Below are 25,396 nucleotides of genomic sequence, written 5' to 3' on the forward strand. Positions count from 1 at the left end.
TTTGAGTAATTGTCCTAAGCTATTGAAGCATATGAATGTTTCGTGTATTAAATTAAACATGTTCTTGTGCTGAAGCAGATTTCATGAAAGATTATTAATTATTCCCTCTCCCCCAAATCATATTGATGATTATGATAGATATTTTGATGTTTCTTTTTTTCAGTTGATGTTTATTCAAACTTTTTTTCTTAGATAATGGCTGCCATGGATTTACATAAGCCTGAAAATGCAGCTGTAAGACAGCATTTCAATATTACTGGATTTCCCACTCTTTTATATTTTGAGTATGCTAATTTGAATATTACTTTCTTAATTGTAAATGCATGTTGTTTCTTTGTTCTCAGTAGCATTGATCTAAGTTCATTTATTATCCATCTATTTCACCCAATAAACTAATAAATCCTGTGTATGTGTGTTTGTAAGCATGAATAAATAATATATAATCTTGAAATAAAGAGCAAGTTTTCAGAATTGTTGCATTTCGATGCTGTATTTTCAAATAAAATGTTAATAGAAATTTATAAGTTTAGATCTTAATGAAATTTATATTTGCTTTGTAGTTTGTTAAAGTAATAATTGGTGCATTTTCCTTTATTAAAAAATCAATAATCATGTATTTTACTTTTCTGCTTTGTAGAAAATAATATGTGGCTTAATGGAAAAGAAAATATAATTTAAATATGAATTTAATTTTTTTATCTGTATTATAATTAGTATTTGCTTACTATATAATCCTCACTAAAATTTTTATATAATATTAGGATAGTCTAGATGCTAGTGTATTTATAAAAAATGTTTTTTATTTATGTGTGTAACTAAAAAATTTTGTCTGATTATTGTAAATTGTTGCTTTTAAATAAGGAAAAAGCAGTAATATTTTCTTTGTTCAAATTCTAGATGAGTACATTATATTTATCTTGTAAAATAGATTACCTTTATTTTGTGAAAGCTGGTGGCATAATACTACCTTTATGTTTTGCATTTCTTTTTATCAATATCTCATGCAAGCATTTTGAAATACTGAACTGGAAATATGAATTAAACACAGTCTTTATTTACAATGCTGGAAAAGGGTAAAATCTGACAATTTGTTAATAAATTTCAAAGTTATCATTAGTACAATTGATTTCGATTATATTTTTTCAATGGCACTTGAAACAATTGCATGCATAATTTATTTAGTCTTTTAATAGGATGTTCATGTTTGAATACATTGTAGTTTCGAAAATTTAAAGTAGTTTATAATAAAATGAACAATTTCTTCTTTTTATTTCAGAAACGGTCGAATAAAACATAAATATGATGGTGAGAATAGCAGAGAAGGTTTACTTAATTTCATGAGAAAGTAAGCTGCTAGCATTCTTCTTCTTATTATTATTATTTTTTTAATATTTCTTAATTTTATTGAGTTTATAATTTTGGTTTTATGTTTTGCTTATTGTAAATAAGAATTTAAGACTTATATCAAAAATTTATCTTTTCAGCATGCATTATTAATAATTTCCAATTTATTTTTCATTTTTTTCAAAATTATTTTTAATTAATTATTTAAAACTTTTAGTTTTTTCATTCATTAAACATTTCATTTCTATTTTGAATTTACCATGCAATAATATTTTTAGCCCTGGAAAGCAACCTGAAAAACCAAAAGAGGAAGAATGGTCTGATACTCCTAGTGAGGTCTACCATTTGACTGATGAGAATTTTAGCACAACAATAGAATCTGAACCATCTGTACTTGTTATGTTTTATGCACCCTGTAAGCATTTAAAAAAAATAATTTTACTAAAATAAAAATACTACTTAATTACATTTTTTTGGGGGGGGGATTTAAAAATTGTAAATTTCCTTTTATATTTCATTTGCATTGTTTAAATTTTTCTAGGGTGTGGGCACTGTAAAAAGATGAAGCCGGAATTTGAATCTGCTGCCCAACAAATGAAAGAACAAGATGTAATTGTTTATTGATTATTGTTATTAATTATTTAATTAATTTTTCTTTATTATTATTAATCTCTGTTTATCTTTTTTTGGAACCAGGCAAATGTTTGTTACTTTATGCCAATTTTTCAGGATAGCTGATCAGATATATAAATACATGTATGAGTTATAAGAGTTTAAATCCTCATGTATCTGTCTTGATGTGTGTTGATTAAGAATCAAATTCTACTTGTAAAACTAGCTTAATATGATAATTGTCATCTTTGAAATTGTGTGCCTGGTTTTGCGGTACAGAAATTAAATTAATATGGAATTATAAATGTGTATTTTATGTTATAATATGTGTATACAAAATCCTTATTCCATGAGCATTTATTTTTTAATATGGAGAGGGCAGAGAAAAAGGAATTAAATTTTGAATGGTAATTGCTTATTATTTAAATTATGTGAAACAAATTTTAAAGTTTATAATATGACATTTAAATACTATTGAAAATTTCTTTACACATTTTTTATTAATTGAATAAATTGTGTTTTAGATACTCAAATATTATTAATTTTAAACGAAAGAGAATAAGATTTTGTAAAGGAAACCTTTATCTGCAATAAAAAAAAATAATATGCATGTTTTAGATTTATAAAACTGTAAAAACTTTTGGAATAAAAAATTTGCTTGTTATAATAAAAATTGAAGAGATTTAAGTGGGAGTATGTGTTACTGAAGTCTAGTAATGCCAAAGGGAAGATGAGCTTCATGCCTATTGTAAATAAGAAGGGTTCATGCATTTTTGAGTGCTTTATCAAACATTTATTATTTAGTTATTATATATATATATATATATTGCCTGGAATTCATTGCATCTATGACTTATTGGATTTAATATTTATTTGTATAGAAAGTTTTAGATACTTTATTTTATTTGTAACTTTTATTATATACTTTTCTTCATGTTTTATTTTCGTTTTTATTGAATTTTAAACTCTGTACTGTTTGTAATCATCTATTGAAATCTTTATTAAATTCCTAGAGTTATTATTTGATAACTTATTAGAAAATTAATCATGATATGATCTACAAAACATAATGCTTGTCAGGAATTAAATTTTTTATATTATGCATTCATCCTTTTAGAAAGCAATTGTTTTTGATAAATTCTTTGTCATACCATTGAGATTTTTGGTATATGGGAATATACTATAAGCTTTCTTTAAGTAACTGGTTGAGAATTTTTTTTATGTTCAAAATGTAATTTTTCTTGCCACTAGTTCTATATGCTTCTGCTGACTTTTCAAATTACTACAGCACTTTATTGTATTATTTTGGGTTTTACATTTTATTTCTTTCAGATTTTAACTTTGCTTCCACTTTTTTTATGTGCTATTTAAAGTTTCATCTTAGTTTGTCGTATTAAAGACACACATTCAATGAAATTGAAAACTATTTAAGTAACATGGATATATGCTATCAATATAGCTCTAAAAATTGAAATTATTCTTTTAATTCTAATTTCAATCACCAATTTTTATTTAAAAAATCTTTAACAAATTAAAAAACAACAGCTGAATTTTATTTTTCTAATAGCAAGGTAATTGTTATTTATTTATTTACATATATTTTTATTTTGTAATTTAGGAATTAAAAATATTCTTATATGTTAACCCTAGCCTTTTATTTATTTCCATGAAAGAAGTAATTTTTTATTAAAAAAACCTAGAGGCAATGCTAGACATATAGGCTTGCTATAGGTAAAACATGTAGGCAATCCATGTTTTTTGGTCTTATTCAAAGGAAAGAAGGCATATAAAATTTTCCTTGCAGATTTATTAATTTTACTATTCCTTGTGGCAAGATTATTGAAAATATGTATATGTATAATAGTTTTATTTATTTATATATATATATATATATATATATATATATATATATATATATATACATAACCTTTGAGTTGATTGGACTATTTGAAACTGTTTATTTATTTACTGACCCATTTTTAATATTTTAAATAATAATAATAATTTAAAAAAAAGTAGGCATTTTCAATATAATTAGAAAAAGGTTAAAAAATATTTTTTATATTACCCATTGATTATGTTCAAATTGAAATATTATATTTAGAGACTCATATCAGCTTTAATGATTTTTTTTAATTTAACATTTCCTTCAAATGGTTTTAAATATATTCATACTAGGAGGAAATTAATTCAAGCTTGATGAATTTGTTTTGAAACTGTAATAATTATTTCTAAAACTATATACATATTAATTGTTTAAAATAATTATTTTATATTTATAGATTCCTGGAGTTTTAGCAGCAGTGGATGCAATTAAAGCAAAAACAATTGCAGATCGGTTTAAAATAACGGGTTATCCCACATTGAAATATTTTAAGTATGTTATTATTTCAATTCTTAAAACACTCCCCAATAATTATTTAACTTCTAAATTTCCAGTAAAAAATAAATTTTAAACAGTGTAGTTATTTTAAGTTGTAACTATAAATTTAAGTATATAAATCTCTTTACGGCAGATATTAAATTGCTAAATTTCTTTTGATAGTATTAAATCCCCCCCCCCCTACAAAATAATAATCTAACAGCTTCATCATTTATTTCTGTTTGATTTTCAGAACTCTGAGGACTTTTTCTTTAGGGTCTGATAATTAATTACAAATTATCTTTAGTTTATTTAATTACACAACACATTTTTATTTTTTATTTAATGAAAGATATCTTGAAAAAAATTTCTATACACTTCTTTTAACTGTTTTTTTTGTTAATGCCATAAATTTTTATAAGAAATTTTTTCTCAATATAATTTATTTCCATAAATAAATTCCAATTTCAGATGTCTTATGGGAAATCTTAATATTTTCATAATATATTGCTATAGTACATATAAAATTATAAACTTGGAAAACTCTGTGTTTGGCAAATGTTAAACAAATAAAAGAAACAATTACAGTAAATAACTTTGTTGTTTAAACAAATTTAAAAAGTATAGCCATAATGTCTATAAAATTATACCCGTAGAAAAGCTCTATATGTTAAAATATTGTAAGGAATTTTTGATACATAGTATATTACAATAAATTTATATCTTATCTCTTTAATTTTTTTAAGTTAATTTCTAATGTGTTTCAAAAGCAATAGCTGATTTCTAGCTTGATAATTGCATAGGACTGCTGAGTCGAGAAGAAGTTACTAGAAGGTTTGTAAATATTACTAACCTAGATGCCAAATAAATAAATTTAAAAAAAGGCAAACTCTTTGAATCATATTTAGATTTATATTAACACTTGTCAAGAATAATTCGTCATATTCTTATACATTTCATTATGCTGATTCAATTACTGAAATATTACAAATGCCATTATTACTTAAGCATTTGCATTTGCTTAAGTAATAATGTGAATACTGCATTGTCATGAGCTGCATTAAATAAATAAAGGCATACATTTTAACAAAACTATTAAAATAAAAGTATCTAAAAAAACCATTAGCATACTAATTAAATTAAAAAAATGTATTAAAATGTGAAACTATGGAATTAATCAGTATATTAAAAGAGATACCTTTTAATGTATATAACCATGTGTCATTACATGTTTAAATCCGTCATTGGTCAAAGGTTTTTAATATTTTATTTTTTATTTATTGTAAATAATAATTTTTATTTAAATTTTTTATTTGCTGTCCAAAAGTATTAATTTTTTTCTTATATAATTATACATGTAATATTTTGCAGGAGAGGTGAATTTCAGTTTGATGTGAACTTTAGAACAGCTGATAAAATTGTAGAATTTATGAATGAGTAAGTTATTTCGTTAATGAGCTTTCTTGTTTTAGTTAGATATATTTGTTATTACCTTGTGCTGATCATGATCAATTTTATTATTTTTAGTCCAAAAGAACCCCCACCTCCTCCTCCTCCTGAAGTTCCATGGAGTGAAGAGCCAAGTCATGTTGTTCATTTGAAGGAAGACGATTTCAAACCATTTCTGAAGAGAAAGAAGCATGTTTTAGTCATGTTTTATGCTCCTTGTAAGCCAATATTTTCTTTTTCAAAATATTTGACTATTAAAATTTTCTGAAAGTTAAAAGTTTATCAATTCCATTTTTAAAATTGTTGATGTTATTAAAAAATATTCTCTCTATAAATTGGTATAAAAAAAAAGAAAATGTTTGATTTTTTTTCATGAATGTATATTTAGAAACAAAATTAATTAGATAATTGTGGGAATATTAAAGGATTTTATGTAATTCTAGTCTACAAGTTTCCATGAATGTCCTATTTTAAATTCACATTTTACTAGGAGTAAAAAATGAATAAATAAGCATTTAAATTTTTAATTAGTAAAAAAAAATATTAGTAATTTTATTTATAGATAATATATAAAGTATTTTTTTATGAAGCTTTTTTCTAGAGGATAGATTTAAGAACATAACTTTATTGAAGGTTTTAAAAATTTTAGTGCATGCTTAATATATGCATGAAAAATGTATAAAATTTTAAGCAGACTATAGATAGGGTTCCTCTCCCTTCAGTTTGAGTTTTAAAAAAAATTATTGAATTTTCCAATGAAAATTTTAGAATTATGTATGAGAACTTTAATAGAAATTAATTGGTTTTGTTTATATTTATCCTTAGGGTGTGGTCACTGCAAGAAAGCCAAACCTGAATTTACAGCTGCAGCAGAATTTTTCAAAGATGAGCCAAAGGTAATTAGTATATAATTTCAAAGCAAATGAATGTTATATTTTTTTATCTGGCAGTTTTTTAAAATTTAATTGCTATAAATGCATTAATTTTTCAGGTTGAATTTGCTGCTGTAGATTGTACATCATTCAGCAGTATTTGTAGTGCTCATAACGTTAAAGGATATCCAACTTTGAAGTATTTTAATTATTATAAAGTTGACAAGCTTTATGAAGGATCTCGCTCAGTAAGTGTTTTAAATTACATTTAATTGATAATAATTTTTATCAAATTTTCATGATTCAAATAAAAACCAGATTAAAAAAACTATTTGATTTTCCTTTGATCAATAAATGCCTTTGCTTATTCAGAACAGGAATTCTCAGCCTTCATTTGTTAAACTTTATTGTCAGGATCGTAATTTTTTCTTAAGGAGTTGAACATTGGTATCTATTCTGTAAAATTTTTATTTATTCCTCTTGGCAAGTCTTGAAGTGATAATGTGATCTTAGGTTGTGGAGTTCTCCTTTCTTTTATTGGTTGTGAATTCTAAAAAAATCATTACTATAATTCTGATTTATTAATGCTGATTTTGAGTTAATGTTTGTTTTAAATAAAATTTATCTGAAATAAGAAAAGTCAATAAAACATGTATGAATAATCAATACCGATTTTGTTACAAAATTTTCATTACTTTCATTCTTTATATTTTTTTATTTCTTTAAAAAACAAAATTATGAAATTGTCTTATTATTCTGAAGTAAGCAGCTATCTTGCATTTTATTTTTATTCCATATAATTGATGTGCATTTACCTCTAATTATATTTAAATTACCAAGCTCTTGTAACTGAAGTAATAATAATGAAAGGAAATAATGTAATTCTTCAAATAGAAAAAAGAATTATGTTTTGAAAACTTCCCGGGATTATCATTTCCCTTTGATCAGCCATTATCTTTGATTACTGAAAAATCTTGGAATTCATAACCTTCATTTGTTAAACTTTCTCTTTTGTCAGGGTTTCTAATTTTTATTTAATATTATTGTATTATAAGAGAAAATCATTATTTAAAATTATAATTTTTGTAGGTTTATTTTTTTAAATGTATATCTTAAAATGAACCAATAATGTGTTATTTTCAAAGATCTTATGTATTATGATAAATCGGGTATCTCTTTCATGTTTCTTTCACATTTGATTTTCTATTGCTCACAATAATTAATTGACCATAAACCAGATCAGGTTAATCGATCTGTTATTGGTTTATTCTACTTTTAAGTCATTACAATTTGAATATACTTACAGAATACTCATTTACATTATTAAAGCTGCTTGTTATAGTTATAAAAAGAAAATTATAAAAACCAGATAAATATTTCTCAAAATGAATTTTTTTTTCATGGGAGAAATTGTGACAATTTATGAATGAGAATTATGACTAATGAAAGGCTGTGAAGTAAAATAATCAACCTCATATTGAAAAAGCAGACTTTTCCCATTTCTGTAGAAATGTAAATTTCATTATTTTTAGAATTAAATTTTATTTTTCTTGAAATTAAATAATTTTTTTATGTAATAAATAATTCTACAGTATTTTTAATATGTCTGGGGCATTTTTTTTGTGTGTAAATCTATATAGTTTGTTCATTAACCATGTTTATTTTATTCCTCTTTGTTTGTGTTTGGCACAATCATTATTTATAAAGTGCATCTTTTTTTATGTTTGTCTGTGTGTGTGTTCAAAGTCTGTGTCATGTCTGAGAATGGGATGAAATGAAATGTCTTGGTATTTTTTTTGTTTCAATCCATTTGTTTGCGTGATTTATACATTATTTTGTAATCTCAAAAATATTTTTATATAGATTCCAAAAATTCTATATCTGTAAAAAAATGAGGAAACAAACAAATGATTAAATAATTATTTTAAAAACATTAATGGTTTCAGAATATAATAATAAATTTTTTGAAACAAAGATTTTGTGTGTATGTGTGTTACAACATAAAAAAAAAAAAATGATTCATAATTTTGTGTGTTTGAAGTAAAATTTTTTAAAAAACATTTCCAATTAAATTTAAAAAAAAAATTATCTTCCATTATAAATTTTGACACTGAACCTATTTTTGAAAATATGAATAAAATAGGAACCAGACTAATGGCAGTTAAAAGTTATATGCCTGTTTCATTTTCCTTTCAGGAAAAAGATTTTATTGATTACATGCTGGCTGCTGTTGATAGTATTCCTCCTCTTAATTCTGAAAGCCCTGAAGATCCTGAAACGTTTTGGTCTGAAGTGCCCAATGGTCATCTTGTAAATTATTTGAAAGACAGCACATTTCATCAAATTATGCAGTCAAAGAAATCGGCCCTTGTAATGTTTTATGCTCCTTGTAAGTCACGTGCTCATAATCTCCAAAATTTACTTAACTTAAATAATGCTTTTAAAAATATTTTTTGATGTTTGTTTAAACCATTGTAGTTCAATAAATTTTTATAAATAATTCATAATAAAAAATTGCAATTAACTAATTAAATAATGAGATTAAATTCCTTTCAAACTTTATTTTGTGCCTGCTTCTATTTATTGGAATGAAATTTTATGACATATATAGTAACATTTCTCAAATTATTTATTTTTGATTTTATGTTGATTTTTAAATTTTGTGCAATGTTAATAAGAATTATAACATTGCATTGTTTTATTTATAAACTAGAATAGAAAAATGTTACGTCATTTTAAAATTTTAGGGAGTGGACATTGCAAAGCATTGCGTAGAGTTTTAGCTGAGGTTGCTGCAAAGGTTAAGGAGCAAAAGGTATGTTTTTTTCCTTTTTATATTTTGGAAATGTTTGCCTTATTATATATATATCTATATATATATATATATATATATATATATATATATATATTATTTTCGAATCTCTGTTATTCATAAGAAATAAATGTATTTATTCTAAAATTTCAAATCAAACAATAAAAGAATGCAAGCATAATTATATATGAAAAAGGAATTTATACATAAAAATAATATATATTGGTAAATGATTTATCTTTTATAAACTATCTGAATCATAAAACTAATAATATGATATTTATGTACATTATAGATTTTAATTTTTAATTATAGATTTCTTTAACCTAATTTTTCATAGAAAAAAAATCAACCTTTTCTTTCTTTTTTCAGATTGATTGCTTTATAGCTGCAGTAGATGGAACTGTTGAAACTTCTCTCCAAGCTGAATTTTCAATCAGAGCTTATACTACTTGTAAGCTTTATTTCATTTGCAGTTATTGTTCTATATTTTATTAATAATTTTGATTATTTTTGGATTTTTGTTAAAATCAACTGAATTTAACTTTTGTCTATTTTATATATTTCAAAGAAAGATAGTTGTTAACACTATTTAAAAATTTGTATAATAAACAAAGTTTATTATTTACAGTACCTAGATTATACTAAAAAAAATGAACTGGATTGTTCATAAGTCTATTTTTGGTAAACTTTGTCTAGAAAATAATAAGTATCTGATTATGCACAAGCAGATGAAATATACTGTATTTGAATTGTATTTTTAATGTAAATCAATACTAATAACTTTTTCTCTTTCATTTGCAGTGAAATATTTTAAGTAAGTATTACATCATCTTTTACTATATTCATTTAATTAATTGTTTTATTTAATTAATTATTACTTAAATAATTGTTTGAATGATAAGAAATAAGAAAATTTTTATCTATATATGCCATGAACATTATTATTATTATAACCTTTAAGATTTTAATAACATTTGTAACATATTTACTTGAATTCTTGTTGTTAGTATTATGAAATAGAAATTACTTGATTTAAAAGATGCTTTTTTAAAAATTCTTTGCTAGTTTTATGGATCACCCATATTATGAAACTCCATTTAAATATATATTTGTGAAGTTTAGATTCTCATTTATGTTTGATAAATTCCATCTAATTTTAAGAATATTTACTTCTCTAATAATAACTTTAATTGATTTAAGCTAGTGTTATCACATTTTGATGTTAAATACATAAAAAAACTTTTGCCTTAAATATTTAAATTGTAACATTTATTTGCATGGAAATGCAAATATTTTTAAATGCATGAAACCCCAGAATCTTTTATTTTCATAGATGTCCTTGTTTTTAAAATAGAAATATGTGAGTTATTCTATATTATGCTTTCTTAATTCTCCCATGTTTTGAAAATATTTAAAAAACAAGTTTAAAACATCTTATACTTAGAATGATATAATCATTTATAGTAAATTTATCTTTATCTCAAATCCATTCTAAATGCCAGTCATTCAGCTAATAACTGTTGATTGAATTTTGAAAATAGCATTAAATTCTTTTATATTGCATGAAATAAAATTATGAATCACTGGCATCAACAAGTGATTCTGAAGAACTGTCCACTTTTGTTATTTGACTAAAATAAATTGAATGCTGTTAAAAAAAAATCAACCAAAGATATGTATGGAAGCAAAGAGGACAGAATTTCTTTTAAACTATAGTTTCATTTTACATAGATGTCTTCTTGAAATAGTAATTTTCTATATTTTTGAACCATTTTCTGATAAGCATTTTTGCATGTTTATTTAGAAATGGAAAAGTACAATTTGATGTAGAGGATAGGACAGTTGATAAACTGCTGGAATTTGTAAAAGAGTAAGTTATAAAATTTTTTGCAATTATAAAATATTTTTAATAGTAATTTGTTTTAGCATGGATTTTAAACAGTTTTATATCTCAGTCCTAAGGAACCTCCTCCTCGAGAAATTCCATGGAGTGACGAGCCAAGTAATGTGGTCCATCTTAAAGAAGAAGATTTCAAGCCAACTTTGAAATCTACAAGACATGTGCTTGTCATGTTTTATGCTCCTTGTAAGTTAAATTCATTTTTTAAAAAATGAATTAAATTTCAAATGAAATCTTATGAATTCTCTTCTCTTATTCTAAACTTATTATAAGTTCTTAATTTTGATTTTCTTTTTATCTTCCTTTTTACTTATTTTTCAATGCAGTCTAAAAGTAATGATTACAAAGTAAGAATTTAAGTCAATTAAATTGTTGCTTTATTTTTTATATATGCTTGTTTTATGAATTAACTATCTGTATTACCTATGGCTTTGTCTTTGGTTATTTATTTTATATATATGTAAGAGGAAACAAAACATGCACTTGAAGCCATACAGCTTAGAGGGAAAAAATGAAATGCATAAAAATTTGTGTAAATTAATTTTGGAAAATTAATAAAAGTCTGACAAAATTGTGCAGTAATGAAATGATATCAATGTCAATATAAAGCACATTTTTTAAGTTAGGGCAGGAAAAATTAAAATCCTTCAACCCTCATTCCACCCCTCCTTAGGCGATGGTAGGAAATTATTAATACTTCAATTAATCCATTTATGTTTTAAGGAATATTTATATTAAATTTCATTTGAATCAATTTATAGGTGTAGAATTGTATGAGGTTTAAACAAATGAACTTTCAGTTTCTTATATGTTGATTGATGTTATTTTATTTTTGGCTTTGTTAAACTTTGAAAACTTTTGTTAAACTTTTTATTATTTGTTAATTTGTTTTTAATTCCTTCATTTTTATAATTAATTTTGTAATTCTCCCATTTTTTTGTAACTTGTAATTAAACATTTCAAGACTAATTCTGTAATAAACTTAAGGATAATATCATAAAGCACTCACAATATTAGGAAAAAATAGACATTCATAAGCCAGCAAACTTTTTACTATATGTTTAGTAGCTACGCAACTCATGGTTTTTAATCACATATGTTTTTTTCCCTTCAATTTATTCTGTGATATTTACGTCTGCAAAGAGAAAATGTGAAATTTGGTAAATCTGTCCCAGAAACTCAACATGTAATCAGCAACAATACATGGTAACTATGTTGCCACGAGTTGTGCAAAGTGCTTTGAGTAGAACACATGTTTCAAGAGTTGGAAAATATCAATGGAAGATAATAACATATCTATTGTGAGGATCCAAAGATTTTGGGCACACTTTGAGAATAAAATTTTTAGCACATATTCTAGAAGTGGCAAGAATATTTTATTGCTATGCAAAAACATTACTTTGAAGTGTTGTCCATGTGGATAAATAAAGTAGTTTCTTGACAACAGAGCTAATCTAGAAATTTTTTGTATTTTTATATATTCACCTGCATTTCAGGTCTTTTTTTTTTTTTTTTTGAAAGAAAACTAATTTTTAGGAGAAGTATTTCTTCTCAATGTGAACTAAATTTTTTTATTCATAGAATTTTTGAAAATAAAGTAAAATCAATTTAATTTTGAAAAGGAAGTATCATATTTGTATGTTACAATCTCTATTCTATTGTATCTTGCTCATTAAAACAATGAATCAATAATATAATTAATTTATTTTTCTTCCTTTTTCCTTAAATTTATAATTTACAATAAATCATTTATATATGAAATGATGAACTAGTCTTGACAGTGAGGGTGCATCGATAATGAAGAGCCAGCGATTATATTGTGAATAAGTTTTTGATTGGTTTTAACAGGCAGATGATATTTCTATAAACAAGGAGATTAAAAAAATTCCCAAGCTGCCATCTGTTAGCCATTTTCATTTCAATAAGGTCCAATTGTCATCCCCTGAGGAGAATTCCCGAAAGTACTTGAGCTGTTTCGACTGGATCTTCACAATTATAGTTATAGTTAATGATGTACTAGAGTTTATAAAATAATGAATGAAAATTTAGAAACTAGTTAATTTGTCTTTATTAAAATTTAGAAAAAATGATTTATCACATACATATATATATTTCATAGGGTGTGGTCATTGTAAGAGAGCCAAACCTGAATATACTGCTGCAGCTGCATACTTTAAAGATGATCCAGAGGTATTATATTTGATGCAGATTGTCTGTTAATAGTTCTGAAAGACACTTTATTCATTCATTATTATTATTTTCATCAAGACATTCATTATTATTATTTTCATCAAGTTATTAAATTATGAAACATTTTCTATTTTTTTAAGGTTAAGCTTGCTGCTGTCGATTGTACAGTGCACAATAGTCTTTGTACTGCTTATGATGTCAACAGCTACCCAACTTTTATATATTTCAATTTCTACAATGTTGAAAAGCCTTATGATGGAAGTCGCACTGTATGTATTGCCTAATTTTTCTTCAATATAACTGAAGTGTAAAAATGAATGTGTAAGATTAATGCAAAATGATGGTATTGTGTTGCCTATTTTATGCTTTATGCATTTGTTTATTTAATTTTTTTATATCAGATTTTGCTGATCACTATATCTCTGCTTTTATTTTAACCAGAAGTTTCAAATTCAAATGCTGGCCTAAAGTTAAATAAATATTGTATTATTTAATAAGTTGTATATTCAAAAAGTATATTTTTAATTTTTATAGAAGCATAATAAAAGTAGCACTTTAAAAAATATGACATAAAAAGAAAAAGTACAAAACTATAAATAATGTCCTCCTATCTTCTCGATATTTGGCATTTTTTCTCTTTTGCAGTTTTTCTTATCTTGAGGAGTATCTTGTCTGTAATGATTAATTTTAGTTGAACTTAAATAATTCTGAATCTGAACAGATATCTATTTTTTTTTTTTCCCATAAGCAAAAATAATTGCTCACAATCCTAAGTATATTCAAGCATGAAAATAATTGTACAAATTAATGATTATGTATAATTAGGAACATATATATAATATAAATACCACATGAATTTCAGTCAACTTTATTGAACATTTTTGAATTTGCCTTTCTTTCAGTCTAACTAATGGAATTGCAAAATATTATTGGAAATACTCAGGAGAGTGTTTGCTTTATTTTAAAAATTAAATTACAAAATTTTTATTAAAATATTACATATAAATTAATGTATTATTCTATTTAGAATATAAATTAATATATGCAGTTATGTTTGCTGGATTTCAAAGATTATGGGCTACATATGGGCTCGCTAGGATTAACTTTTTTTTTTTTTTTGAACTCAAAACCTAAATTTATTCCTTTAATGAATATAAATCTACTTCATAAACAAAGGTTTAATCAAGTGGGTAAATAAATTTTTTTTGTCAGAATATTGCAGATATTATCTCTTTGTTTTATAAATCTAAAAATTATTTGCATTAAAATAACTAGCCATTTTCAACTTCATTTACTTTTAAATAGTGTGCATATGATTCAAACTTAGATTTCATAATCATGGTACATATATTCTGCAGGTATCATTTAGATTAGATTTGTTATTCTGTAATTATCATTTAATCATTTCTAAATCAATTCTGTAATGTTATAAGAATAGAACATTAAAATGATTTTAGAATAATTCAGGCTTTCAGAATTGTAAAAGTTTGATAACTTTTTTTCTGAAATCTCATAAGGAAAGAAAAAAGAAAGAAGAATGTATAAAATGAAGAAATTAAACAATTTTTACAATCTGTATTCTATTTGTAAAACATTTACAATTCTTTTTCTAGAAACATGATTTCATAAAGTACATGGAGGCTGCTATTGAAAGTTTAAATCCTAAAACTGCAACACCGCCAGCACATCCTGACAAGTTTTGGTCAGAAGTTGCTCATGGAGAGCGTGTTCATTATTTAAAGGATTCTACATTCCATGAAGTTCTTAAATCTAAGCCGTCAGCTCTGGTCATGTTTTATTCACATTGTAAGAATGTAAATTGGTTCTATAATTGCTTTATATTTTGTATTGCATATCTGTACCTTTAGTAAGATTTATGCTAAATCTTTTCATATGGTGCCAAATGAAAGTATGATTTTAAACCATATTTTTATATATGATTAAAAACATAGTTTAATATTTTATTTTTAATGCAACATTTCTCATGTCAGATTTAAACTTTTTTTCTCTTTAATTTTTTTTTTTTTTAAATTTAAGTCTTGCATTCATATATTTATTACAGAAATAGACTTTAGGAAAATTGGTTCTTTATTGATGGTTTATTTTACCCAGAAGATAAATGGCAAACAATATATGGTGTAGCTTTAAAATTTCTGAATTAAGTCAAGTATTTGTGCATGCTTATAATCTGAAAATATTTAAAAAAAATTAATTTTGAAAGATAAATTACACAGATTTTATTTATACCTTGTATTAAATATTTCTTCAAAGAATTTTGACTTTCATTATCTTTTTTGTATTATTTTGTGCATAGGGAATGCAGAGAGCAGAGAATTGAGGTATATATTTGCTGAAGCTGCTGCTAAAATGAATGAGAAAAAGGTATGTATTTATGTTCTGAAACTTTAAAAAATGTAGGGACAAAATATATATTGTAAGCTCTATTGTACTAAGCACTGCATGCCGTTTAATTATTTCTTTTCATGTTAGAATGCTTTTCAAAATGATACTGAATCTTATTTGGTTTATAATTATGACTGAAAACACATATCCAGATATTGGTTATGAAAATTACGATACTTTTAAAGATATTTATTTTGAATAATTGGCAATATTTATAAAATACGGTAATTAGGAAAGTATTTTTTAAACTATAATTTAAATAGTTTATTTCCATTTTCTTAAAATTTCATGGTATAATGGTCTCTATTACATCTAGCAAATTATTATTCTAAAACAAATTTTTTGTAATTTCTTTTTAATTATTTTTTTAAAGAATGATTTATAACTTCGGACATTTGAAATATTATTATTGTGAAATATTTCTTTAGCATTTAGAATTATAATCAATAACATTCCTTGAATCAAAATTTTTATTGGTAATTTGATATTTGTATGGGATGCTATCAGTCTCCTCAATTTTTGATGAAAAATTATTATAATTATAATGCATTAAAAATTGATTGACTCTATGAATATTTCTGTGCCTTATATTCTCATATATAATGCAAAATAAATTTTAACATAATATTTGAAATGCATTTTAGTCCTTAAATTTAAAAGAACTTTCACATTTTGTTAAAAGAGTAATGAATCAAAAATTCAGATTACGCTACGAAAAAAAAAAATGCAGAGTTTTAGTGTTGAATTGGTATTTATTAATGTGCACGTGGACAGAAACAAAATGCTTGCTAGCAATTTTTTTTTTTTTTTTTTGCATAAGTTATTTTTGTTCATGGATGACATTCATTATATCTGTTTGTTAAATTTGTGTCAATTTAAAAAAAAATTAAATAAAATGATTAACCACAAACATATGAAGGAATATTTTATGTGAAAAATGTTCAATGGTTTGGAGATGGATTGCTCTATTATTCAATGCAACAGTCAATATTTTCCACAGTTATCTCCAGATATATTGAACTTGATTTCTCTTGGGAGACAATTTTGTTAATTTTATCTTGAGCCTATTTTAAAAAAATAAATTAATTCATTTTTGTAGTTACAAGTTCTATTATCATGATAAACTCAAAGAAAAATGTGCATAACCAAGCAATAAAAAAAAAGGTTTGATTGCTCAACTCTTATATGTGTATGTGGTAATTTTGCCTTATGATCTTTTATATTTTTATATATTTCAGGATAAAAAAATATTCTTTTAAGTGAACCAGACTTGTATAGAAATAAATGTGTATTTAGAATTCTTTCTTGTGTATATAAATAAAATGCTAATCAGGTGAATCATTGCTATTGGATGTTAAATGTATTCAAAAATTAAATTTGAGATTTCACAATTGATAAGTAATTTTTTTTCTTAACAGATCTAATACATTTTTTGATTGTCTAAATTTCTAGCAATTGTTCTTATTATGATTAATTAAAAAATTTGGGATATGAAAGTAATTATAAAAGATAAGAATAACCTTTAGTTCATTAAATTGCCTAATATATATTTTCTAATCTTTTTCCTTTATTTAGATTAATGGCTTTTTAGCTGCTGTGGATGTAACTGTAGAAACTTCTCTTCAAATTGAATATGCCATACGTTCTGCTCCTACTGGTAATATTTTGTCACTTTTATTAAAATAATCTACTTTTTAGAATGTATATGTAGCAGAAATTACTTGTTTTTGTAGAGCTCTTTATCTCTTATATATTATTTATATTAATATTAAGATCACATTCTTATTATAAATCAAAAATGATATTTAGATATTAAAGTTATGCTATTGATCAATAAAATCAAATTTTAGTTACAAGGAAGCTTATTAGCATGCAATCTCTGATTGTTTGTTGTTTGTATATGATTTGCTGTCATAAATTATAAAATGTTTGGATTTTTTTTCTTTTTTCTTTTTGCCTGTTAGTTGTTGAAAGTGGTTAATATGTATGCATTTCTAAACTACCAACCATTAAAAGACCAGGAAAGAGCTGTGTGTAGAATTTTAAATATTATGCTGAAATGTATATAAAAACTTTTAATGTTTTTAAATTTATTCCACTGTATATTTTCTTTTTAGATGTCTAAAAGCAATTGTATTATATTTTAAAAATATTTTAGCTACTTGAAAAGCTTTATATATATATATATTCCTTAAATTAATTCTGTTGTCACATCCACTCTTCCCAGTTACTTATCACTTTATCCAAAAGTAGATGACTTTGTTTAGAACAGTTTTAGATTTAATTTGCTTTTGCTTAAATATAAACTATTTCATCTATTAATAATTGTTTTTCTTTTACTTTTTTGTGTATTATAGTGGTAAGAAAATTCAAACTTAAGATTTTGATTAATTTCTATATTTCAAACCTTCCTGAATTCAATATATATAAAATTCATGTCTGATTGTCTCTAATCTGTGAACACAATAACTATAAAATGTTTTAAATTAGATTCATTAAATTTGGTATGTGGTCTTTGCACAAAATTTGTAGATTTTTGTGAAATGTTGACCAAAATCCTTTCAGTGGAAGTTTATTTGAAAATAGGCGAATACCAATGGATAAAGAGCTAAATGAATAAATTTGGCTCATAGAATTAGCATCTAAAATGTATATCCATACCAAATTCATAAAGTTGACCACCTGTCAGTCTGTACTTTTACATGTATGTAAATATGATGAAAAATGTAGGTTTAGATTATTGAAATTTTGTACTCAATTTTAGAATCTAAAGTATAGATCCTTATCAGATCTGTCAGTGGGTGGTCTATACTATGTATGCAAGCATAACTAAAAAATACAGTGATTCAGAGATATGAAATTTGGTTTGTAATCTTGTTATTAAATTGTAATTTTATGTGAACTTTTAGTTTCAGTCAGATGAGGGGTCTTAAGTAGCATAGTTGATATGGAATATTGATTATCCCTTAATTTGTATTGTTATTTTTCTCTTGACAGATCTTATAAAATAATAATTTTTAATGTTATATTTGTTTAATATCACAATAGTTAAATACTTATATTTGGTAATGAAGAAATCATTAACTAAAAAGGATGAATTTCCCAAGAATTTTATTGCTTTAATGCCTAAATCCACCTTTGTTGTGGCTGATTGTAGTTATTTTACTGACATGTTGATTTATGTGTAATATATTTTTCAATAATTAATAACTTTTTTTTTTTTTTTTTTTTTTTTTCATTTTAGTGCACTATTTTAGGTAAGTTTATTTCTCTTATTTTCCTCTTTTTTTATTGTTATTTCTTTTTGTTTCATGGCGATTACTGACTTCTCTATCTTTTTTTGTAGATATGGCGAACTCATTAAAGAATATGCTGCGCCTCTCACAGTAGATGATATTGTACAGTACATGAAAAACCGATTAGTAAAAGAAGAGTTATAAAATGCTCATGTGTAAGCTAGAGTTTTTTTTCTTTTTAATTAAAACATAATATCAGATTTGACATGATATATTTATAAACATTATTAGTACAAAATTGTGTGAATAACGCAGTTGGAAAAAACTATAAAGGTTTTTCAAAATAAAAAATGAACAAATTAGAAATAAGAAATACTTTTATTATAAATTTAACATAAATTATCATATTATTCAAGCACTCATCCCATCTTTTAAGCAGCAGATCAGTATCCTTAGCATAGAATAATTGAAGTTGTTATTTGCAGAAATCTTGCACTGGTTGCCTTCATTTCAATATCCTTAATGAAAATATTTTTCTTGCAAGTTTTTCTTAAATAATTCAATTACATGATAATCTATGATAACAAATCTGGGTTTTATGTTAGGTGTTATCGCTCTTCCCAATAGAATTTTTGTAGAATTGTCCAGATATAATGGAAATATATGGTTGCACATTGTGATGAAGAATCATTTGTTGTGACAAATGGTTAGGATGTTTGCTTAACAAAGTTTCATGAAAAACGTCGGAGTTGATAGGGCATTTTCATTACAAGAAATTTATTAAAAATGATCCGAGATTATTGAACAAAAACATGTCACATTCCTTATATCATCATTGATTTTTCTTACTGGAGGAAATAATGGGGATATCATGACTGACTATTTACAATAATTCATTTTAGAAGGGCATACAACAACACGGCATACGACGTTTGGTCAATGAGATGTTGATGGATGATTGATTTGATCTGATATTAAATTAAAGCATTTGTTTATCCTGAGGAGTCCAGTTTTAAACAGCCATTATTTGATGTTTATCTTTTTACTAAACATTAACTGTGAGTGAATTGCCATATATTTTTTTGAACATGGTGTTATTGTCATTACTACATAAGTCCTCTTTTTATTTAGGCAAACTTTATTCTTATTAAAATTTATTAAGAAAATCTATATCATTTTATAGAAATATTTCTTCTCTTGAGCATTCTAGTTATTTTCTACATTATTGTAGTCTTTCCTGTATGATATTCTAGATAAAGTTATTAATGTAATCTAAGGTGAGTTAAGAGGATAAAGCATTTGCATTTCAGTTATCTTAAATGAAACATGATAATTGTAGTTTTGCCAACATTGCAAATGTATATGCACTTTTAGACAGTTGTATGTTCTCTGTTTTAGTTGTATTTAGTAACATATTCTCAGTTTACTGCCTTCAAAAGCTAAGAGTTCCTATGACTAAAATCAAGTTAGTTATAAGGCTTTGAATATTGCTAATTTAAATGATTTTAAACTTTTTCAATGGCTTCCTCTAAGAAGATCTTCTAATTAATAAATAATACCTTCTAGAAGCAGCTGTTGATTGGCTGAATTATTTTTGGAATAATGTTGATAAAGTTTGAAGCTTCACAACTGAGTCAACTAATTACAAAGGAAAACAACAACAATATTGGACTTAGTAATTTTTTTAGCAGTCCCAGTATTGAATTAAAAAAAAAATGTATAATTTTAAACATAATTTAAGACACTTTTCAAAGTGTATGTAAAAATTAGCTTTTGGGCTGATATCTGAATCTACATCTTAGCATAAACTTCTTCATTATTATCATTTAAAAAAATCTGATGTTATTTTCTTAAAAATAAAATACTCAATTGCGAAATTTTATTATTGTGCTGCATTGACTGATTAATTTTCAAGGCTTTCTAAGAATTTTTTTTTCAAAATATTTAGTTTATTATTCTGTCAGTTTCAGACTTTTATTTGATAATATGATAAATTGATTTATCACAATGGCCAGTTATATTAATAATAACAACTAATCAGTCACATTGACCATAATACAAACACTCATATGTAGGGATGGTTAAATGGAATGTGATAATCTTTTGATTTCTTGACTAATACACATTCCAAATATATAATACAATAGTTTATTTGAATTATGCAATGACAAGGAAAAAATTCATGGCAACACTTATTGTATTGATCATTTAAGACTTGCTACTGTTTTTGGATCTGGGTATCAGAATGGATAAAAGGGAAGAAAAAGTAAAAGGCTGTTCATCTGAGAGAAAATAAGCTATTGAAGATTAAGATAACTTGTTTGGACCAATGTCTTTTCTTTGTTTTTACAATTCCGTTTTAATATGATCTTTGAAAATTTCAGATCATTATTTATTTTTCAAAAAATGCCTGTAATTTGTTCTCTGAATCTGAAAGGTGCAAAACTAATTTAATTTGTCTTGATTATGATGTTTTAATGCTTTTTGGCATATTATTCAAGACAGAATGTTAATTTCAAATTTAATATTTTTTTACTTTTCAATATTAAGGGGTTTTATAGGAATTATTTGAAATTTAGAGTAGGATTTTTATTTATTGTAATATTAATCTGAAGATTTTTAACAGATTTATCTTTCTGCATAGCGCAAACCAAAATGAAATTAAAAAAAAAAAATACTAAAATTAATATTTTTCATGCTTTAAAACTTATTCTTGAGTTAATTAAGGTGTATTATCACATAGCAACTCATTTTATTGCATTTTTTAATTCCTTATTTCAACTTTTCCTCTTCCTCTCGAATCAAATATCCAAAAACAAATTAAAGCAATAAAAACGCTGTTATGCATTTTGTTCATATTTTGCTACTTTTTGTGAGAAATCAATTTGTCCACTGTCCATAAATATTTACATTTACATATTACTTGTTTGGACCAAAAATAAATTTTAAATATGTTTTTCCTTATTTTATACAATTCTGTTTTAATATGATCTATGAAAATTTCAGATTGTTATTTATTTTATTTTTCAAAAAATGCCTGTAATTTATTCTCTGAATCTGAAAGGTACTTACACAATGTTTTCAGATTTGGTTTCTCTATTAATGTTAGATCAAGATTGTAAGGATAATACTTTCATTATCTTCTTTACCAAAATATTAAAACAAAATTATAAGATTCTGAATAAATTAAAAAAATACTAGCTTAACTGCATTTTATTGTTTTTCTTTATGTAAATGTATATCAAAGTGTTAAGGTCTGATACTAAATAATTTCAGCTATGAGTACCCAGACTCTAAAATAAAGAGAGCAACTTACTTCAAATACAATCAAGTCAAAAGGAGCCATATTGGGACATTCATTGTCTATTCTGGCTACCAAATCACCTGTGCAAAAATTCCTTGTACTCTTATTCTTTCATTGAATCCATTCATTCTTATTCTGGTCTTCTATCAGGCCACTTGGGGGGGGGATTCCTTTGGCCTCCCTTAACCTTGGTCAAGCTTTCTCTTCTGTTATTGGATGGTGTACCTAAAGTTACATAATCAAGATGGATTTATTGCTAATTGAGACTATTTCTCCTAAAGGGAGCCAAGGTGTGACTTTCCTTCGTTATTTACCTGAATTGGGATTTCCTGATTCAGGTAACATAAACACTGATAGTAGCATAGAAATAAATGACAGAAAGTAACCTTAAAAATGAGAGAGACCAAAATGACTTTTGACTTTATTAATATCTATCTGCTAAACTTAATTAGCATCTACTATTTTTAATTCTTAATTTTTTTATTTTTATTTACTATAAGCTTATTCTATCGCTTTTTGCCATGTGTCTCATTGGCCCTCACAATCTCTGTAATCATTGAATACCCAAAGCAATACAAGAGCAAATTTCCCAATTAAAAAGAACATAATTTGATACATATATGTTAACTACCTCTTTTGTTAGATTGAAATGGAATTGTATAGATCTAAATATGAAATTTTTTCCTCTCTTTAATTTATGTATATATTTTCTTTTAGGTGATGTCCACTTCATAATGTCAATCCATGACTCAAACTTACAATTCATTGTTCCATGTACAGTTTTTCCAAAAATATGAATGTTGATGTTTGACGGATCTCTTCCTCTGTGATCATTTTTTTTTGGTGCAAAGTTTATATTCCTTTTCCTTTTAATTTTCTGGGGTATTGTTTGGTAGTATCAATTTAATGAGAACAAATCATGAAGACAGCTCTACTTAGTTTAAGGAAATGCTCTTTCTACTCAAATATTATTAGTTGTTTTTTTTAAAATTTAGTTCTGATTTTTATGTGTACCTGATTTTAAAGCTGTCTTTTTAACAGAAGATTGGAAATATTTTTATACCAATTTATAATGCCAACTGTTCTACAAATTACATTTGTTTTGTAAATAAAACTGGTTTTCCTATTCTTGTTTTGTTTGTTTTTTATTGTAAAAGTAAATGATTAAAGAAAATGTGGCAGCTTTTAAAGATTTCTATGGTAAACATTAATGCTATTGTTTTATATATAATTATTTAACATTGCTTGGAATTTAAATACTTACATATATAATATTTTTAATGTTAAAACAAATTTTGCTTAAATTATTATAAATCATGCACACTTTTTATTACACCTTACTAATTTATTGTTTGCTTGAAAATAAAAAGTATTTCAGGTCTTTTAAGCATTAAAAAATTTAAAAAAAAAAAACCTCCAAGAGATATAAAACAGGAATTTCAGAAGTATTATAAACTTCCACAAATAGGAAATTGATATCATTGAATAGGTTTAAAAAAAAAGAATTGCTAAATGATATTAAACTATTTCACTCAAAAGTTATTGCAAAAAAAAATGGCAATATTTCAGTTAATTAAATATTTAATTAATTAGAAGTTAACTAATAAACTCTTGTAGTTTGAAAAATTAGTAATATTCCTCCTCTTGCCCTAAAGAATAAGTGTGCAAAATTTAGTTGGAATAAACCCTGTTATTTAGGAGAAGAGGCATATACATAAATATATATACTGGAGAACTAGTACACCTACTTAATATCATGTAGAGTCCCCATAAGTTCACAGAAGTGTCCTGAAATAACCTGGCATGGGCTTGACTAAAGTCTGAAGGCAATTCATATAATGAATTCCTGAGGCTAATTCATAAATCTGTCTGAGTGCATTGTGATGGAGATCTCTTTTCGGTTTATGCCTTGTAAGGCATCACAGATATGTTGAATGATGTTCATGTCTGGGGATTTTGATGACTGCTGAAGCATCTGAAGTCAGAAGAGTGCTCCTAAGCCTCTCATTACTTATTCTTGATGTATAGAGCGTCACTTTGTCCAGCTGGAATTTTCAAACTCCATTGGAATGCACAATGGATATATTTGAATGGACAGGATGTTTACGTTCCTATCCTTGTCAGAGTCATCTGTCATCATCTGACTGCACATGCCCCATATGATCCCTGTAGCTCCACCAAACTGAATAGTCCCCTGTTGACATATAAAGTCCATGGATTCATGAAATTGTCTTCATGCCCAGGCACGTTCATATATGTCAATACTATTGGAAACATTTCGAGTCATCAAAAATCCAATAACAGTGTTAGTAGTTCCAGGCAAGGTATAAAGTGGACGTTCAGCACCAAAAGCCCATATCAATGATTGCTCATTTAATAGTTCACATGATGTTCCAGGAATACAATTCATGGCAGTTTGAAGAAGTTTTATGTATCTGCATGCCTATCTTGTATCAGGATCTTCATCAGTGATCGATGTTCCTGTTCTGTTAATGCTTTTTTCCTGCCACACCACAATGCGAGAGATTTGATGTTTTACTGGATATTTGATATTCATGATGCACTTGTGAAATTGTCGTTCCAATTTCTTTTCTACTTCGAAGATGGAATGTCCCATCTTTTGTGTCTCGCCTTTCATGCCACATTCAAATCGCTTGATAACCTGTCATTGTAGCAGTAATAATCTAATAATTTTGCCAGACATCTTTTGTCTTATATATGACATGCTGATGACATCATGTTACATATCTCTTCTATTTGCATATGCACATCTCTACCAATTTTTCTGGGTTTTCAGTGTGCATACACAGCTGCAATGACTTTTATTTATATTAAAATATACATTTTTCAGTTGATTAGATTCATTTTATTGCAGGGATGCAATAAACTATTCCTTTAAAAAATAAGTA

General features: G+C 25.2%; 1 protein-coding gene across 1 annotated transcript in view; it reads left to right on the forward strand.

The window, feature by feature from the left end:
- LOC129980622 (protein disulfide-isomerase A5-like) overlaps positions 1–23,615 on the forward strand; it is a 34,641-nt gene extending 11,026 nt beyond the window's left edge. Inside the window, exons 9-31 of the mRNA XM_056091003.1 lie at positions 193–284; positions 1,277–1,345; positions 1,623–1,759; positions 1,886–1,953; positions 4,239–4,333; positions 5,690–5,755; positions 5,846–5,985; positions 6,593–6,663; positions 6,759–6,887; positions 8,836–9,028; positions 9,387–9,454; positions 9,824–9,905; positions 10,256–10,268; positions 11,259–11,324; positions 11,410–11,540; positions 13,474–13,544; positions 13,685–13,813; positions 15,158–15,350; positions 15,859–15,926; positions 17,523–17,604; positions 19,192–19,204; positions 19,294–19,398; positions 23,205–23,615. Of these exons, the coding sequence (XP_055946978.1) occupies positions 193–284; positions 1,277–1,345; positions 1,623–1,759; positions 1,886–1,953; positions 4,239–4,333; positions 5,690–5,755; positions 5,846–5,985; positions 6,593–6,663; positions 6,759–6,887; positions 8,836–9,028; positions 9,387–9,454; positions 9,824–9,905; positions 10,256–10,268; positions 11,259–11,324; positions 11,410–11,540; positions 13,474–13,544; positions 13,685–13,813; positions 15,158–15,350; positions 15,859–15,926; positions 17,523–17,604; positions 19,192–19,204; positions 19,294–19,387 (2,070 nt within the window). The 3' untranslated portion in view covers positions 19,388–19,398; positions 23,205–23,615. The remainder of the gene's footprint in view (positions 1–192; positions 285–1,276; positions 1,346–1,622; positions 1,760–1,885; positions 1,954–4,238; positions 4,334–5,689; positions 5,756–5,845; positions 5,986–6,592; positions 6,664–6,758; positions 6,888–8,835; positions 9,029–9,386; positions 9,455–9,823; positions 9,906–10,255; positions 10,269–11,258; positions 11,325–11,409; positions 11,541–13,473; positions 13,545–13,684; positions 13,814–15,157; positions 15,351–15,858; positions 15,927–17,522; positions 17,605–19,191; positions 19,205–19,293; positions 19,399–23,204) is intronic.
- The last annotated feature ends 1,781 nt before the right edge of the window (positions 23,616–25,396 follow it).

The sequence above is a fragment of the Argiope bruennichi genome, chromosome 8, assembly GCF_947563725.1.
Source record: "Argiope bruennichi chromosome 8, qqArgBrue1.1, whole genome shotgun sequence".
In the NCBI taxonomy this organism is placed as follows: domain Eukaryota; kingdom Metazoa; phylum Arthropoda; class Arachnida; order Araneae; family Araneidae; genus Argiope; species Argiope bruennichi.